Source organism: Nerophis lumbriciformis, linkage group LG37, assembly GCF_033978685.3.
Source record: "Nerophis lumbriciformis linkage group LG37, RoL_Nlum_v2.1, whole genome shotgun sequence".
NCBI lineage: Eukaryota > Metazoa > Chordata > Actinopteri > Syngnathiformes > Syngnathidae > Nerophis > Nerophis lumbriciformis.
The window spans coordinates 18,666,104-18,686,505 of NC_084584.2; the positions used below are offsets into that span (position 1 = coordinate 18,666,104).

General features: G+C 40.7%; 1 protein-coding gene across 4 annotated transcripts; it reads right to left on the reverse strand.

Moving 5' to 3' along the window:
• Window positions 1-142: 142 nt before the first annotated feature.
• spag1a (sperm associated antigen 1a) lies at window positions 143-20,310 on the reverse strand. Of its 4 annotated transcripts, none has more exons than XM_061930793.1 (8): window positions 19,865-20,305; window positions 16,836-16,935; window positions 16,618-16,770; window positions 16,394-16,551; window positions 12,842-12,983; window positions 3,726-3,852; window positions 3,519-3,641; window positions 143-3,440 (listed from the first exon to the last, which is right to left on the reverse strand). In XM_061930793.1, the coding sequence occupies exons 1-8, from the start codon at window positions 20,175-20,177 to the stop codon at window positions 3,426-3,428; spliced, it is 1,131 nt and encodes a 376-aa protein (XP_061786777.1). In that variant the 5' UTR covers window positions 20,178-20,305; the 3' UTR covers window positions 143-3,425. The 4 variants fall into 4 exon arrangements, with proteins under 4 accessions (XP_061786777.1, XP_061786780.1, XP_061786779.1 ...); XM_061930796.1 differs by having other exon boundaries at window positions 16,832-16,935; window positions 19,865-20,197; XM_061930795.1 differs by having other exon boundaries at window positions 16,836-16,951; window positions 19,865-20,197.
• Between the last annotated feature and the right edge of the window lie 92 nt (window positions 20,311-20,402).

The window sequence follows — 20,402 nt, forward strand, 5'->3', positions numbered from 1 at the left end:
GACCCTGAAGGTTCATAAAAACATAGGTAGTGATTTGTGAAACTTTATCACATTTTCACAAACAGAATAAAGATACATTCAACCATTCTTAGACATTAGAAGATTAGTCCGGGTCCACATCAAAAACCTAAAGTTCTTAAGTTATGGAACCTAAACACTCATAAAAACTCAGTTTTTGATGTGGGAATGTCCTTTAAAACCTGTACTCTACATGCGCTTCAAGTATTTTGTGTGCATAAACCATAGGGTTCACAAATCATAACTTTTGTTCTAATGATTCGCTACAAAACATTTATATTTCAGTTACATTGTTATTTTGTTATTAATTTGCACTCATAACAAAATTATTCCACAATCATAAAATTTCAACTCAGAGGTGTCGGTCTGTATTGAATTGAAACTTCAACATCGGTATTGTTTGACAGCACTAGTGTGTTTAAAATCAGATTAATCACACTGTGGAATTTTGATTAATCACAGTAGCTGCCCAAGCTTTGAGCACTGTTTATAACATTGCCACTATCGTAGCTTGTTGTTGATGTGCCAATAGCATTATTGCTCGCATCTGCCTTAAAAATGTGTTTTGCTTTAAAATAGCATTTTAAACTTGTGCTTCGGTGAAAAGATAATTCATTTCTACAATAGATGCAAATTAGATAGTTTTTGTCTCAAGTGCTAGTATTTTATCATCAGTTGCAGTCTCCTCACTCATTATGTATTGACCTGATCAGACCGTATAATAACCCCAGCAACTTTCAGGTAACCATCCACTGTTTTGGTAAATGGGCAGGTGCGGTCTAAATAAATTGCGTAGTTATTAGTCAATCTGCCTTTTCATATTAGATTCATGCCATCATTTTCTGTGATTAATGATAACTTTGACAGCCATAGTACACACATGAAATATACACACAATACAATAAAGCCTAATGAAGAGATTGAACAGTAGTGTGGCAGAATGGAATGATGTGCTACTTTTTAGAAAAATCATGCAAACCCAAAACCGGGGCACAATGGAATGATGTGCTACTTTTTAGAAAAATCATACAAACCCAAAACCGGTGAAGTTGTCACGTTGTGTAAATCATAAATAAAAACGGAATATTTTTGCTAGTCCATTTATTCAATTGAATAGACTGCAAAGATACTTAACGTTCGAACTGGTAAACTTTATTTTTTGCAAATGTTATCTTATTTGGAATTTGATGCCTGCAACATATTTAAAAAAAGCTGGCACAATGGCAAAAAAGACTGAGAATGTTGAGGAATGCTCAAACACTTATTTGGAAAATCCCACAGGTGAACAGGCTAATTGGGAACAGGTGGGTGCCATGATTGGGTATAAAAGCAGCTTCCATGAAATGCTTAGTCATTCACAAACAAGGATTGGGCGAGGGTCACCACTTTGTGAACAAATGCATGACCAAATTGTCAAACAGTTAAAGAACAACATTTCTCAACGAGCTATTGCAAGGAATTTAGGGATTTCACTGTGGAGGGGAGCGTGGCCTGCGGGCCTGCAGCGAAACTGGGTGTGCCAGGACCGGCCTCGAAGTCAGCGACAGGTGCGTAGATGGCCCAGGTGGGCCTTGTTATTTAATCAACTTTCGCCCTGTATAAGCAGCAGCCGGGAGGAGAGATGTTGTTGGAGCTGGAGCGAGAGCGAGAGCACAGACTCATAGGGAAAGGAAGACACACAGATAATTGCTGGAAAGCAACCTGAGGACACTATTAAAAATAAAGACTTGGACGGCGTGGCGCAGTGGAAGAGTGGCCGTGCGCGACCCGAGGGTCCCTGGTTCAATCCCCACCTAGTACCAACCTCGTCATGTCCGTTGTGTCCTGAGCAAGACACTTCACCCTTGCTCCTGATGGGTGCTGGTTAGCGCCTTGCATGGCAGCTCCCTCCATCAGTGTGTGAATGTGTGTGTGAATGGGTAAATGTGGAAGTAGTGTCAAAGCGCTTTGAGTACCTTGAAGGTAGAAAAGCGCTATACAAGTACAACCCATTTATCATTTATTTATTTATTTACCCCTGATCCGGGCTCTCATGGCAATGCTTGGTGGTCTGGAGGACCCACGGGATGGCAACCTCCACATTCACCATCTACGGTCCGCAATACCATCAAAAGGTTCAGAGAATCTGGAGAAATCACTGTACGTAAGCGGAAACCAACATTAAATGCCCGTGCCCTTCGATCTCTCAGGCGGTACTGCATCAAAAACTGACAGTGTGTTAAGGATATCAACACATGGGCTCAGGAACACTTCAGAAAACCACCGTCAGTAACTACAGTTCGTCGCTACATCTGTAAGTGCAAGTTAAAACTACTATGCAAAGCCAAAGCCATTTATCAACAACACACAGAAACGCCGCTGGCTTCGCTGGGCCCGAGCTCATCTAAGATGGACTGATGCAAAGTGTAAAAGTGTTCTGTAGTCTGACGAGTCCACATTTCAAATTGTTTTTGGAAACTGTGGACGTCATGTCGTCTGGAACAAAGAGGAAAAGAATCATCCGGATTGTTCTTGGCGCCAAGTTTAAAAGCCAGCATCTGTGATGCTATGGGGGTATATTAGTGCCCAAAGCATGGGTAATTTACACATCTGTGAAGGCACCAATATGCTGAAAGCAACATACTGTATGTTGCCATCCAAGCAACGTTATCATGGACGCCCCTGCTTATTTCAGCAAGACAATGCCAAGCCACGTCTTACAACAGCGTGCGGGTACTAGACTGGCCTGCCTGTAGTCCAGACCTGTCTCCCATTGAAAATGTGTGGTGCAATATGAAGCCTAAAATACGACAACGGAGACCCTGGACTGTTGAAGCAAGAATGGGAAAGAATTCCACCTAAAAAGCTTCAAAAATTGGGTCTCCTCCATTCCCAAATGTTTACTGAGTGTTGTCAAAAGGAAAGGCCATGTAACAAAGTTACATGGTCCTTTGCCAACTTTTTTGCAATGTGTTACTGCCATTAAATTCAAAGTTAATGATTATTTGCAACAACAAAAAAATTCTCAGTCTATTCAATTGAATACAAGTTGAAAAGGATTTGAAAATCATCGTATTCTGTTTTTATTTACGAATTACACAAGGTGCCAACTTCACTGGTTTTGGGTTTTGTACATTGCACACATTAAAATCAGTTTATAACACAAATGTTGTCATGCTCACATGAAATGGTCTATAATCAGAAAACTATTTTTGGGTAACTTTGGAAACAAAGCTCTTTTCACCACAATGAAACTTGGCCTTTTGCATCATAAGAGTGGTTTGAAATCTCAGTAAGGCACACTCAAACCACTTCTTGTTTTTGCACCAGACCTTATGATTTCTGAGCCGGTCTCCACCTTCTGCATGGAAGGAGGGAGGCTTTGGAACATTCCAGAACGAAGCGATTATCTCCGAGATCAGGATCCATCACATTTGAAGAGGCTGAACAAACGTGGCAAAAAATAGATCACAAAATCGGATCTGGACACATTTTGGTACACAAACCAATTTCTTACTGACCCTGTCGTCCATGAGGCTCTTTCTCAGCAGGCTGGTCACCACAAGAAGCTCCGCCTCGGCCTCTCTGACGTTGGGGTCTAGCTCTAGGACCTCCTGGAGGTCACTACTAGCCGACAAGTAGTCCTGAATGACAAAAGATCATGTAAAAGTTTAGATGAAACGTTAATGAGACATCGGGGTGGGGGTGTTAAAGGAGGTTTAGTCGACCTGTAGACCCTTATGAGCCAGAGCTCGTCTGTAGAAGGCCTTCTTGTTAGTTGGCTCCAAGAGGAGGGCAGCGTTACAGTCCTGCTTGGCCTCTTGGAAGCGACTCAGCTTTAGCAGACTAATGGCTCTGGAAGAAGACACAAAATATAGATCATATTCAAAAACAATTTTCAGTCATTTCATTAAAAAAAGGAAATAAATCAAAGTCCTTAAAGTCAATTTTTGTTCACACACGAGACAATTTAGAGTTCCTAATTCGTGTAAACAAAATGAGAACTTAAAGTAGAGTCCTCATTAACCGAATTAAAGTTTTTGTTGACATAGACTATTTGAGTCTTCAAATAGTCTCTTCTTCTTAGTATCAAGTCCTGAGTAAACCTAACATACATTTTGGTCAACTTGAAGGACAATTTCATGACATTTGAAGCACACGAGGGAATCGATGCTTACCCTCGGCGGCCAATATACATAGATTTTGTTATTATTTTATATAATTATATTATGCTGTTTTATATTTTAAAAAATCTGTATGGGTTAGGGTTAGAGTTCAAGTACCTCGGAGTCTTGTTCACGAGTGGGGGAAGAGTGGATCGTGAGATCGACAGGCGGATCGGTGCGGCGTCTTCAGTAATGCGGACGCTGTATCGATCCGTTGTGGTGAAGAAGGAGCTGAGCTGGAAGGCAAAGCTCTCGATTTACCGGTCAATCTACGTTCCCATCCTCACCTATGGTCATGAGCTTTGGGTCATGACCGAAAGGACAAGATCACGGGTACAAGCGGCCGAAATGAGTTTCCTCCGCCGAGTGGCGGGGCTCTCCCTTAGAGATAGGGTGAGAAGCTCTGTCATTCGGGGGGACCTCAAAGTAAAGCCGCTGCTCCTCCACATCGAGAGGAGCCAGATGAGGTGGTTCGGGCATCTGGTCAGGATGCCACCCGAACGCCTCCCTAGGAAGGTGTTTCGGGCACGTCCGACCGGTAGGAGGCCACGAGGAAGACCCAGGACACGCTGGGAAGACTATGTCTCCCGGCTGGCCTGGGAACGCCTCGGGATCCCCCGGGAGGAGCTGGACGAAGTGGCTGGGGAGAGGGAAGTCTGGGCTTCCCTGCTTAAGCTGCTGCCCCCGCGACCCGACCTCGGATAAGCGGAAGAAGATGGATGGATGATATTAAGACAATAACATTTAATTGGTGTCCAAATATTGGGGTCTTTTTTTAAGTTCATTTTAATTATGCAAGCGAGTAATATACTTTTCAATTTTCTTCCAGTCAGACAATATTTTCGGTACAATGGATGGAATTTTTACCGGACATGTTTTTCAACTGTCACCTACTGTCTTCTTCAGAAGGGTCACCTGACCACTGTGATGCGTTATCTATCATCTGTTCTTATAGGCGTGGCCAACCAGGCACACCTGTCAAGTCTACCTGGTTCTCCTCACCCCTATTGTCGCTTGTGTGGACCTTAATTCAGTTAAATCATAATTTTTTTTAATGAATTAAGTAACATTCATGATAACCTTTTCCCAAAACACTATACAATGTGAGATATAACAGGATAATGCATACATTCATCATTTGTTTTCAAAACGATTACAAAAAAGTAGGACACCAAAAATTACTGTGGGACCCCATTTTTATGACTTTTGAAAATTCCTAGCGCCCACACTGATGGAGTATTGATGCATGCTAAACAGTAGCAGGCAGCTGTGTCCTGCGGGCCGGTTCTAATACTAATCAAATATCATCCATAGATAATTCATGCCTTGACTTTGACACATAGGGTCTTCAGGTGTGAGGTTTGTTCTTGTTTTTAAACTGTCTTCTGTGATTCGTTTATTAATGATGTGTACGGTGACATCTACTTGGGTTTTGGTAAACAATGACATTTTATTTGGTTCCAATTTTATTGTGATAAGATCCAGTGGTGTGCCGTCAGGGCCAGCAAGGCCTTCTCTGCTGGCCTAACATAACCAGAAATCATCATCATAATTAAAGATAAAAGTAATTTTTAATTTAATTTCCCTAAACATCTATAAGTATTCATATTCTCTTCATGTTATATTATGCTTTTTCCACCGCTGTTGTTTTTAGTTCATAGAGTTTCTATCCAAACAGAATTCAGCTAGCTTATGTTGCCATGCTGTACCAATTCTGCCGGGGCCTTCAGATTCAGCAATGCGGAAGTCCGTGTGCTGTAAGCGAACGGGGACATACAGTGATAGACAGTTGCGATAGCCAATCAGATCACATGTTGTCAGTAAGGCCTTCTAGATGGCCTAAGCCAGTGGTTCTTAACCTTGTTGGAGGTGCCGAACCCCACCAGTTTCCTACGCGCATTCACCTTCTTTAGTTAAAAATAAAATGTTTTTTTTCAAATTCAAGACAAAGTTATGTTTTTTTACTGGTGCACAAAATGAACCGTGCATGACCATCACCTTGTTCAAAGAACAAAACCAACAAAGTGCATTAACTCACAACAAATTACATACCTGCAAATCAGATGGAAAATTAGAGGGAAAATTGTTTGGGGGTATAAGTTTTTATTTACACGATGAGTCGGGTGTGTCTTGACCTCCGTGGTGGAGGCTTCGCCGAACCCCTGAGGCCGACTCACCAAACCCCTAGGGTTCGATCGAACACGGGTTAAGAACCACTGGAGGCCCTAAGCAGATATATAGTGAGGTTACGAGCCAGGTAACATAAGAACTCCATTACCCAGCATGCCACCGTAGTAAAGAGCATGCGCAGTAGCCCCGATTAGGTTGTTGAATACACCCATGCCGGCAGTTGGATGTTGCTGACGAGCACGCTGTGGAGTAAACTTTAAGAACTCAGCCAACACGCCTTGTCTGCATCTTTTATGATTACACAAGACAACACATATATTTGCAAGGCCATATTTAAAGGGGAACATTATCACAATTTCAGAATGGTTAAAACCATTAAAAACAGTTCCCAGTGGCTCATTATATTTTTTTAAGTTTTTTTCAAAATTTTACCCATCACGCAATATCCCTAAAAAAAGCTTCAAAGTGTCTGATTTTAACCACCCGTCCATTTTCCTGTTACGTCACATAGTGAAGCCAACACAAACAAACATGGCGGAAAGAACAGCAAGCTATAGCGACATTAGCTCGGATTCAGACTCGGATTTCAGCGGCTTAAGCGATTCAACAGATTACGCATGTATTGAAACGGATGGTTGTAGTGTGGAGGCAGGTAGCGAAAACCAAATTGAAGAAGAAACTGAAGCTATTGAGCCATATCGGTTTGAACCGTATGCAAGCGAAACCGACGAAAACGACACGACAGCCAGCGACACGGGAGAAAGCGAGGACGAATTCGGCGATTGCCTTCTAACCAACGATTGGTATGTGTTTGTTTGGCATTAAAGGAAACTAACAACTATGAACTAGGTTTACAGCATATGAAATACATTTGGCAACAACATGCACTTTGAGAGTGCAGACAGCCCAATTTTCATCAATTAATATATTCTGTAGACATACCCTCATGTCAGCAGGCCAGGGAAGCTAGGGTCGACATTCTTCACTTGATCATCTTCGGGACGGTGTGAGCCAAGACATCCAGGGGGTTTAGCTCGCTTGTCTGCGGGAACAAACTGCCGCCATTGCTTGCCGTGCTACCGAGGTCCTTTGTCCCTGAATTGCTCACACACTCCGGCAGATTCAATGGGGGTCTGGCGGCAGATTTCTTTGACTTTATCGTTGGAAATGCATCTGCTTTGAGTGTCGCAGGATATCCACACATTCTTGCCATCTCTGTCGTAGCATAGCTTTCGTCGGTAAAGTGTGCGGAACAAACGTCCAATTTCTTGCCACTTTCGCATCTTTGGGCCACTGGTGCAACTTGAATCCGTCCCTGTTCGTGTTGTTACACCCTCCGACAACACACCGACGAGGCATGATGTCTCCAAGGTACGGAAAACAGTCGAAAAAATGGAAAATAACAGAGCTGATTTGACTCGGTGTTTGAGAAAATGGCGGATTGCTTCCTGATGTGACGTCACGTTGTGACGTCATCGCTCCGAGAGCGAATATTAGAAAGGCGTTTAATTCGCCAAAATTCACCCATTTAGAGTTCGGAAATCGGTTAAAAAAATATATGGTCTTTTTTCTGCAACATCAAGGTATATTTTGACGCTTACATAGGTCTGGTGATAATGTTCCCCTTTAAGGAGGATATTTAAAGAGAAACTACATCTTGTGAGAGACCATGTCAGCCAACCCCAGACGCGAGCTCAGCTGTCGATGAAATGTGAGTTCAGAAGTTTTATTTCACATTTAAAATGTTTTTTGCAATATTAATTTTGACAGTACCACATACAGTAAGTAATGTTTTAATTGCTGATGCGGGTTAATTGATATTTAAATGCGCCAGAAAATAACCCGTTTTCTACAATGCCCAGTAGTGCTTAAATGTGTTTCTGTATAGTATTTCTCCAGCTATGGTCATGTGGGGACATAAATTATGGTATTTTGAGAGGTAATCATTGAAGTCGGTCATCACTGAAGGCCGAGGTGGGAAACGCACAGCCCGCCACTGTTAAGATCCTATGAGAGTTTTGAATTTTGGATCTTCCGGACTACTTCAACTGGAAACATCAAATTCACACGGGGCCGTAACTTTTTTCGGACATGAAAATCCACCACAAAAATGACGCCGTTTACAGAAAACTGACAAAAAAGACCAAAATGGACAAAAAGCTCTGAGTATGTGCTCTCCCTGCCATTTGGTGTCTATGTTTAAGTCTGTGCGGTATAAAATGAATAAATCAACACAAAATTTGTTTTCAGTTTTGTTGCAAACGGAAAATCTACGCAGCGCACAAAATCCAAATCAAACCTAAAATCTAAACAAAATAAACATAACGTCTTTTTGTACCATTTTCTTAACAAGTGTCACAACAGAAAACAATGACGTCAGCTGAGACGTTTGAAGGAGAAGGAGGTGCATTGCATCAACAATCATTCTGTTTATCATGATGTATTCAAAGAGGTCATGTAAAATGTGTTTAGTGTTGACATTTACGAGCTTAGGGGATAGGTTTATTGGCAACACTAAATTGGCCCTAATGTGTGAATGTGAGTGTGAATGTTGTCTGTCTATCAATGTTGGCCCTGCGATGAGATGGACAAGTGTCCAGGGTGTACGCCGCCTTCCACCCAAATGCAGCTGAGATAGGCTCCAGCAACCCCGAACGGGACAAGCGGTAGAAAATGGATGGATGGATGGATACAAAAAAGTTAAATGTTTAAAGATTTGTTTTCAAAGCAGTATAAAATAAGACACCATAATACAGGGGTAGGGAACCTGTGGCTTTTTTGATGACTGCATCTGGCTCTCAGATAAATCTTAGCTGACATTGCTTAACACGATAAGTAATGAATAATTCCGCTGGTAATCACAGTTTAAAAAAATAACCACATATAAACCAGACGACAAAGCCATCAGCAAAAACCATGCAGCACCAGTAGTCTTATTAATAGTAAGAAGTATTTTATTTATTATTGGTTAGCTTAAGAATAACAATATTAGTAAAAAGAATAAGACTTATTATACTCTAAGAATGTTGATCTTACTTAAAAATGAACGCATTTTGTTGTATTCAGTGTTAAAAAAATATTATATGGCTCTCACAGAAATACATTTTAAAATATTTGGCTTTCATGGCTCACTCAGCCAAAAAGGTTCCCAAACCCTGCCATAACAGCTGACAAAAAGTTTAAAAAAATACTTTTTAGAATTGTGGACAGTTTTTACTGACTTTTGAATGGTTTAAAATATTATTTGTCTGGGAAAGTGAACCTCTCCACCTAGAGCTACCATGCTAAGAAGCCAATTACATTTTGTCCAAGAATGTTAGTTCTGCAACAGTTTTTCCATGAAAAATAACAATGTTTACAATACAGTGGTTACAAAAAGTATTCAAGCCTCTTGTTTCATTGCATCAATTTGCTAAAATCCAAATTCCAAAATCCAATTCATTTTATTTCTCATTAATGTACACTCATTTTTACAGAAAACAGAAATGTAGAACTGTTTTGCCAATTTATTAAAAATAAAAAACTCAACCCCTTTGCTCAATACTTCGTTGACGCACCTCTAGCGGAAATTAGAGCCTCAAACCTTTTTGAATTTACAAGCTTGGCACACCTATCTTTGGGCAATTTCGCCCATTCCTCTTTGTAGCACCTTTCAAGCTCCGTCAGATTGGATAGGAAGCGTTGGTTTTCATCCAGGATGTCTCTGTACATTGCTGCATTCATCTTAGTCCAGTCAGGGAGGTGACCAAGAACCCGATGGTCACTCTGTCAGATCTACGGCATTTCTCTGTGGAGAGAGGAGAACCTTCCAGAAGGACAACCATCTCTGCAGCAAACGACCCATCAGGCCTGTATGGTAACGTGGCCACACGGAAGCCAATTCTGAGTAAAATGTTTGTCAAAATGTACCTGAAAGACTCTCAAGAGCATGAAAAAACAAAGTATCTGGTCTGATGAGACAAAGCTTGAAGTCTTTGGCGTGAATGCCAGACATTATGTTTGGATAAAACCAAGCATGGCTCACCACCTGGCCAATACCATCATCCCTACAGTGAAGCATGGTGGTGGTAGCATCATGCTGTGGGGATGCTTTGCAGTGGCAGGAACTGGGAAACCTGCCAGGATAGTGGAAAAGATAAATGCAGCAATATGCAGAGACATCCTGGATGAAAACCAACGCTTCCCATCCAATTTGATGGAGTTGAAAAGGTACTGCAAAGCAGAATGGGCAAAACTGCCCAAAGATAGGTGTGCCAAACCTGTGGCATCGTATCCAAAAATACTTCAAGCTGTAATTGCTGCCAAAGGTGCATCAACAAAGTAATGAGCAAAGAGTCTGAATATTTATGTACATGCAATTTGTGTTTTTTATTTTTAATACATTTGCAAAAATGTCTACATTTCTGGGTTTTTTTTGTCAAGATGCTGTGCTGCGTGTACATTAATGAGAAATAAAATTAACTTTTTGGATTTTAGTAAATGGCTGCAATAAACCAAAGAGTGAAACATTTTAAATGGGTCAGAATACTTTTCGTACCCACTGTATATATAATGGAACAAAAACCTTCATGCTCTGCTGCACCAGAGTCAGCAGTGGCTGCTTCATCTGAGTTTCACCCCCACATCCAGCTGGCCAATGATGCCTTTGATGGTGAATGAGTGATGTATTGGTGAACTGCTGTACCACTGGCAGTGACATTAATCAACACCTTGGCTATTTCAATCATATAATAGCAAAATAAGTTTCATTTTTATAATTCAATTTAAACTTTGAGCTCAGATGAGCCTTGTTGTTGATTTTTTATATTTGTTTTAAAACAACGTATTACATGTGCTCTTTGTTTTTCTTGCACATTTAAGTTAAATGCTACATATTTACCTGTGAGCTATCTTGAGCCAGGACACTTTTTTTTGCATATCAGTGTTTGATTGTTGAATACAATAAAATACCAGCTATACCTGAATGTATATTGAATGGGTAATTGAACATGTATTTGCAATCAGAGGTGTAATAACTTGTTGCAAATCAGTTAAATGAGAATAAGACAATATTACATAATTGATATACAAAACCAGTGAAGTTGGCACGTTGTGTAATTTGTAAATAAAAACAGAATACAATGATTTGCAAATCCTTTTCAACTTTTCAGATCAAATTGAATAGACTGCAAAAACAAGATTTTAATGTTCGAATTGAAAAACTTTTTTTTTTGCAAATCATTAACCTAGAATTTAATGGCAGCAACACATTGCAAAATTGTTAACACAGGGACATTTTTACCACTGTGTTACATGGCCTTTCCTTTTAACAACACTGAGTAAACGTTTGGGAACTGAGGAGATCAATTTTTGAAGTTTTTTAGGTGGAATTATTTCCCATTCTTGCTTGATGTACAGTTTAAATTGTTCAACAGTCCGTTGTGGTATTTTACGCTTCATAACGTGCCACACATTTTCAATGGGAGACAGGTCTGGACTACAGGCAGGCCAGTGTAGCACCCACACTCTTTTACTATGAAGCCACGCTGTTGTAACACGTGGCTTGGTATTGTCTTGCTAAAATAAGCAGGGGCGTCCATGATAACGTTGCTTGGATGGCAACAAATGTTGCTCCAAAACCTGTACCTTTCAGCATTAATGGTGCTTTCACAGATGTTTAAGTTACCCATGCCTTGGACACTAATACACCCCCATACCATCATTTATGCTGGCTTTTGAAATTTGCTCTTATAACAATTCGGATGGTTCTTTTCCTCTTTGTTCCAGAGGACACGAAGTCCACAGTTTCCAAAAACAATTTGAAATGTGGACTCGTCAGACCACAGAACACGTTTACACTTTGCATCAGTCCATCTTAGATGAACTCGGGCCCAGTTTTAACTTGCATTTACAGATGTAGCGACCAACTGAGCCCATGTGGTGATATCCTTTACACACTGACGACTTAGACTTGTCGGTTTTTGATGCAGTACCGCCTGAGGGATCCAAGGTCACGGACATTCAATGTTACGTGCAGTGATTTCCCCAGATTCTCTGAACCCTTTGATGATATTAAAGACCTTAGATAGAGCAATCCCTAAATTCCTTGCAGTAGCCCGTTGAGAAATGTTTTGAAACAGAATTCCGAGCAACGGCCCTGCATCCAGGGTACAGAAATTGTCAGTGACCCCCCTGAAATGGATTACTATTGAGAACTTGATCATATTTATTAAATGTTCTGTACAACACATTGTGTAATTCACATTCTTTATACATGTTGCTGACGACAGTTCCAATTGTTTTTCCATCCCGTTCACAAACCCCATCACTTCCCCTGTGCACTTATTACTTCTACTGGATAGGATTAGATTGAGCACTTTTGCCACCTAGATGCAGGCTGGTGTATCATTCTAACATGAATACTAGAATGTAAACATAATAATGAAAATCTCTCAAGCTGCTCATGACTCCGCCATGGTACCCCAAACCAATATTTTAGGAACCCTTATGTTTTATGGTACTTTGCTATTTTAGTAAAGTAGATTTTGAAACATGTATATTTTGTGTACCTGTTTGTGTAGAGGGCGCAGTCGTCGTGTTTGATGGCGATACATTCGGTGTACTTGTGCATTGCGTCGTGGAAGTGACCCCTCTTGACCAGGTCGTTGCCTTCCTGTTTGAGGAGACTGACGCGGGCTTCCTTTCGTCTGACTGTAAATGGGAGACCATTTGATGACAATAATATTATCAATAATATACATACACACGTACATATACACCTACATACATACATACACACATATACAGTCGTAGTCAAAAGGTTACATAATGTAATGGTTGTCTTGAGTTTCCAATCATTTCTACAACTCTTATTTTTTTGTAGAAAAGGTGAGGCCTTTAATCCCAGGAACACCACTCCTACCGTCAAGCATGGTTTGTGGTAGTATTATGCTCTGGGCCTGTTTTGCTGCCAATGGAACTGGTGCTTTACAGAGAGTAAATGGGACAATGAAAAAGGATGATTACCTCCAAATTTTTCAGGACAACCTAAAATCATTAGCCCGGAGGTTGGGTCTTGGGCACAGTTGGGTGTTCAAACAGGACAATGACCCCAAACACATGTCAACAGTAGTAATGGAATGGCTAAATCAGGCTAGAATTAAGGTTTTAGAATGGCCTTCCCAAAGTCTTGACTTAAACCCCATTGAGAACATGTGGACAATGCTGAAGAAACAAGTCCATGTCAGAAAACCAACAAATTTAGCTGAACTGCACCAATTTTGTCAAGAGGAATGGTCAAAAATTCAACCAGAAGTTTGCCAGAAGCTTGTGGATGGCTAGCAAAAGCACCTTATTGCAGTGAAACTTGCCAAGGGACATGTAACCAAATATTAACATTGCTGTATGTATACTTTTGACCCAGCAGATTTGGTCACATTTTCAGTAGACCCATAATAAATTCATAAAAGAACCAAACTTCATGAATGTTTTTTGTGATCAGAAACTATGTGCTCCAATCACTCTATCACAAAGAAATAAGAGTTGTGGAAATTATTGGAAACTCAAGACAGCCATGACATTATGTTCTTTACAAGAGAGTGTGTGTGTGTGTGTGTGTGTGTGTATATATATATATATATATATATATATATATATATATATATATATATATATATATATATATATATATATATATATATATATATATATATATATATATATATATATACACACACACACACACACACACAGGTAAAAGCCAGTAAATTAGAATATTTTGAAAAACTTGATTTATTTCAGTAATTGCATTCAAAAGGTGTAACTTGTACATTATATTTATTCATTGCACACAGACTGATGCATTCAAATGTTTATTTCATTTAATTTTGATGATTTGAAGTGGCAACAAATGAAAATCCAAAATTCCGTGTGTCACAAAATTAGAATATTACTTAAGGCTAATACAAAAAAGGGATTTTTAGAAATGTTGGCCAACTGAAAAGTATGAAAATGAAAAATATGAGCATGTACAATACTCAATACTTGGTTGGAGCTCCTTTTGCCTCAATTACTGCGTTAATGCGGCGTGGCATGGAGTCGATGAGTTTCTGGCACTGCTCAGGTGTTATGAGAGCCCAGGTTGCTCTGATAGTGGCCTTCAACTCTTCTGCGTTTTTGGGTCTGGCATTCTGCATCTTCCTTTTCACAATACCCCACAGATTTTCTATGGGGCTAAGGTCAGGGGAGTTGGCGGGCCAATTTAGAACAGAAATACCATGGTCCGTAAACCAGGCACGGGTAGATTTTGCGCTGTGTGCAGGCGCCAAGTCCTGTTGGAACTTGAAATCTCCATCTCCATAGAGCAGGTCAGCAGCAGGAAGCATGAAGTGCTCTAAAACTTGCTGGTAGACGGCTGCGTTGACCCTGGATCTCAGGAAACAGAGTGGACCGACACCAGCAGATGACATGGCACCCCAAACCATCACTGATGGTGGAAACTTTACACTAGACTTCAGGCAACGTGGATCCTGTGCCTCTCCTGTCTTCCTCCAGACTCTGGGACCTCGATTTCCAAAGGAAATGCAAAATTTGCATGGTTGGGTGAAGGTTTGGGGTGCCATGTCATCTGCTGGTGTCGGTCCACTCTGTTTCCTGAGATCCAGGGTCAACGCAGCCGTCTACCAGCAAGTTTTAGAGCACTTCATGCTTCCTGCTGCTGACCTGCTCTATGGAGATGGAGATTTCAAGTTCCAACAGGACTTGGCGCCTGCACACAGCGCAAAATCTACCCGTGCCTGGTTTACGGACCATGGTATTTCTGTTCTAAATTGGCCCGCCAACTCCCCTGACCTTAGCCCCATAGAAAATCTGTGGGGTATTGTGAAAAGGAAGATGCAGAATGCCAGACCCAAAAACGTAGAAGAGTTGAAGGCCACTATCAGAGCAACCTGGGCTCTCATAACACCTGAGCAGTGCCAGAAACTCATCGACTCCATGCCACGCCGCATTAACGCAGTAATTGAGGCAAAAGGAGCTCCAACCAAGTATTGAGTATTGTACATGCTCATATTTTTCATTTTCATACTTTTCAGTTGGCCAACATTTCTAAAAATCCCTTTTTTGTATTAGCCTTAAGTAATATTCTAATTTTGTGACACACGGAATTTTGGATTTTCATTTGTTGCCACTTCAAATCATCAAAATTAAATGAAATAAACATTTGAATGCATCAGTCTGTGTGCAATGAATAAATATAATGTACAAGTTACACCTTTTGAATGCAATTACTGAAATAAATCACATTTTTCAAAATATTCTAATTTACTGGCTTTTACCTGTATGTATATATATATATATATATATATATATATATATATATATATATTATACACACAGATAGATGGAGAGAGGAGTAATGAACCTTCAGGAAACATGACCTGGATTGTTCCATTACGACATCACAATGTGGCTCCTTTCCCAATGCATTATTGATGCCACGCATGCACGCACGCACGCACAATTTTACACACACCACGCAGCGTTTTACTCACTGACTTGAGTTTATTGAGTTTGAGTTTATTTTGAACATGCATGCATACAACACGATACATCACAATTTCCAGTTTCTCTTTTCAACATGTTCGAAAAGGAGTAGGAAGAAGCAGAGCTTGTTTAATACTACCCCTTTTCTTTTACATAACAGTTGCTAAAACATCTATCCATCCATTTTCTACCGCTTAATCCCTTCAGGGTCGCGGGGGGCCCTGTAGCCTATCCCAGTTACAATTGGGCGGAAGGTGGCGTACACCCTGGACAAGTCGCTACCTCATCACAGGGCTAACACAGACAGACAGACAACATTCACATTCACACACTAGGGCCAATTTAGTGTTCCCAATCAACCTATCCCCAGGTGCATGTCTTTGGAGGTGGGAGGAAGCCGGAGTACCCGGAGGGAACCCACGCTAAAACATTTATTCACAATATACTCCATAAGTAATCACAATACGAATAAATAAATAAATAATACTCTGAAGTAAGTTACATTTCATATGGTGAGATGAGTAAGATGTGCTATGTGTTACTCACAATGTACGTAAGTGTAACGTCACCTACTGTACCTTCGTCCTGTGCCACCCTGGCTGCCCGTGCCCGCTCCTGCTCCATGCTGACGGGCTTCTCCCAATGTTCCTGCTGCACCGACAACGGCACCACAGGAATCTCGGGAAGCTTCTCCCTCCACACCATCCCGTCCTGCTCAATTAGCATCCTTGTGATCCTAAATGGAGCACACACAATACTAATTATATTACCTGTTAGATTAGCCTCCTGACCTTGTCCTGACCTGTGCACACTGTCGTGGGCTGCCTGCACCCCAGTGTCTATCTGCAGCACGGTCTTATAATCCACGTAAGCATTTCTATAGCGCTCCAACGACTCATATGCCATGGCTCTACGCAGCAGGGGCTTCAAGGAGTAAGGCTGCAGATCCAAGGCCCTAGTAGAATCAGAGACAAACACTGTTTTGAGTCTCACACATCAGCCATTCACTCCCAGACGTACTTGGTGCAGTCTTGGATGCAGTCGGTGCTGTTGCCGTCTTTAAGGTAGCAGGCGGCTCTGTTGGAGTAGAGGATGCACAAGTCCTGCGGGCTGCTGATACCTGCAAGACGTCTCCACTTTTTTAGAGACATTAGCAAACAACCATGAAGCTGTTAGCTAAAGCGATTGTCCTGTGCGAATCACCAATTTGAACAGAACTCGTTTTACATATATGTTTGTTTTTTTTTTTTAATTTAAGTACTGGTTAGCAGAGGTGGGACCAAGTCATTGTTTTGCAAGTCACAAGTAAGTCTCAAGTCTTTGCCCTCAAGTCCGAGTCAAGTCCCGAGTCAAGACAGGCAAGCCCCGAGTCAAGTCCAAAGTCAAGACTGGAAAGTCTCAAGTCAAGTCCTAAGTCCTGCATTTTGAGTTTCGAGTCCTTTCAAGTCCTTTTAACCACAGACTAATATATTAACACAGATTGTGTATGCTTTTCAAACGCTGTATTTATTTATTAAAACAAGTGCATTTTAAATTGCAGGAAAGAAAATTGTGCTGACATTGCACTTTATAATAGCACTATTAACCAGTCATTTTAAACATTAACTCATTCCTTTACAGAACAAACACATTGAAAAATAAAGTGCAAATGTACTTATTTGTACAAAAGTGTTAACATTGAAAAAACATGACATATACGTGGACATAACAAAAAAGTTGTACTTTTTATATGTCAGGGCCCTATGCTGCATTGCATTTGCAAAAGACCAAATTAGCCAAGAGTCTGTCAGTCATTTGTGCACGATGGGGGCGTAGTATGATGCCACCATGGCTGAAAACTCGCTCCACTGGAGCACTGGAGGCAGGCACTGCCAAGACTCTCATGGCCACTCGGAACAGTGAAGGAAGAGTCTTCATGTTCAATGCCCAGAACAAAAGGGGGGAGAGAGTTGTTTTGGGTTGGTGCACTACTTGTAAGTGTATCTTGTGTTTTTTATGTTGATTTATTTAAAAAAAGAGGAAAAAAAAATTATTTCTTGTGCGGCCCGATACCAATCGATCCACGGACCAGTACCGGGCCGCGGCCCGGTGGTTGGGGACCACTGAGGTAAACAACCAACAGTATGTCAGAAAGCTAGCTAAAACGGTACACACATTCATAATATAGTATACATTTTAACTGACCTTTATTTTACTATTTTTGTCTTTTTTTTAGGTGGCTAAAATACGCGGTGCTGCTGACCGCCGTCTAACGTTACGTGTGACGTATTGACTAACGTAACCCTGCTTAAAAAAAATCACTGAACAAAAAGTATGAATAAGGTAGTGAACTGCAACAGATTCCCATGTTTGCAATAACGTTATAACGTTAGCAGTGAGTTTACAGCCTCACTGATTTAACTACACAGCAAATAAAAGTCACGTTACTTAGCCAATAAACGTTATCTTACATTCAAAACTTACCGTTCTTTGTGCAACTTCAAATGCCGGACGAAGTTGGAAGTTGTTGCCTCTCCATCAGTAATTTTCGAACCGCATGTGTTGCATACTGCAAACCGTTTTGTGTTGACCACCTCGTAATTTTTATACCCAAACAAAATTATTTTAGGTATCATTTTTTGTTCACTGGCGTGTGGTTTGGACATGTCTTCTTCGTTGGTTGTCCTGCAATTTGATTGGATGAATGCTGTGTGATGAAAACAAAGTAGATCTAATTTGATTGGCTGTTGTACTGAGACCACACCAGCTGACACACGCAACGCTGATAGACAAGTACACAATGAAAAATACGGTGCGCTCCCGAATAACTTTTTCATCTTTGGGTTTTGGGGAAAGTAGCAAGTCATGTCAAGTCATGTCAATTCAAAAGGCTCAAGTCCAAGTGAAGTCACAAGTCATTGATGTTAAAGTCTAAGTCGAGTTGCAAGTCTTTTTACATTTTGTCAAGTCGAGTCTAAAGTCATCAAATTCATGACTCGAGTCTGACTCGAGTCCAAGTCATGTGACTCGAGTCCACACCTCTGCTGGTTAGCATTGAAGACAATCTAGTCCCTAATTAACTTTACTGTTTGGTTTAAAAAAACAAAAAAAACATGCATATTTTTTGTACAGAATCGAAAGTATGCTTTTGTGAGCAGTTAGTTATTCATAAACCTAACACACAGCATGTGATTTTAAAAGAATAAATAATGTACAGTCGCCCCTCGTTAATTGCTTTTAATTGGTTTCGGACAGGACCGAGATAAATGAATTTCCAAGTAGTAGAATCAACTGAATATTTTCATAGCTAGAGCATAAAAACCTGTTTATGACCATGTAAATACATTTTTAAACATTACGAGAGCCCTTTAGACATGAAACAATACCCTTTAGTCACATTTACACTCTTTCAATCCTATACAACAATGCTGCCTCAGACTAAGCCAATCAGTGGCCAATTTTTAATTTAGGGCAAAAATGTATGTTTAAAAAAACAAAAAAAAACTGATGTGATGAAACTGCAATATTTGAAGTTTGATGTGGCGAGTGACAACCGTACATTGTTTTGTGATTGTTTAAAATTCTGAACGAGTCTGTGCATTTATGTTGGCATCGAAGGCAGTCAGTCCTTCATCAACCTACCATGTGTGATTTTGAAACATTAAGGATTGTTTGGGCTTTAATAAACAGAACATGCATGTTTTTGTGGAAAGCCAGGTATAGATGATTCTAAAGTACATGTTCCCGAGCATTGTAGACAATCTTCTTCAGTCTGTTTTTTTTTTAAACATGGACTCTTTAGTCTTTAATAAACATGATGCATTTTTGTTTATATTAAAGACTACATTTACAGTCTATTGTAAGTCATGTTTGTCATTGAAATAAAAAAATATTTTTGAAACATGTAAGAATTATTTGTTGTTTAAGAAACATTGTTTTTGCAGACAAGTGTATATTTGATGAATCAAAACCACGAGCTTTTTTCTTTATCATATAATAATCGTGACATGAAAGACATGTTCAATTATATAATTCAACACAGAACATTGACAATAGTGAAGTGTTCCCACCTGCTTCAGCACAACCCTCAATAGCCTGGCTGTACTTGTCCAACGCATCCCCAAACTGGCCGTGCTTGAAGAGTTGATTGCCCTCATTCTTAATCCGTGCCAGGTGGGGCGGGAGAGACCCGTCAGGGTGGTCCAGATAACTGGGCTCCTCTCCAACCGTGGCTGGGATGCTCCCAGTCCCATTGGCCACCGCTTTGCCTGGAGCACTTTGATCCTTCCCTTCCGTGCATTTGCTCCTATTCTCGGCTGCAGTCCGATCCAGTCTGGATTCCCCTCCCCCACTAAAGGGGGATTTCTCCTGCGTGTTCCCCATCGCGACACTGCCTCTGCAGTATATCCTGGCACTTCCTCCCTCTCTGCCAGCCTCTAAGGCTCTTTAAGCCGCAGCAGCGCCATCTGAATGGGGGTTTCTGCTAGGACATGCCCCCTTGTGGGGGAGGGACAACAGCATGCAGCTCTGTGAAAGCCTTTATGTTTGATGGCAGAGAACGGTTTATTTAATAGTGTTACACATATTGGATTTAAAAATATATTTTCC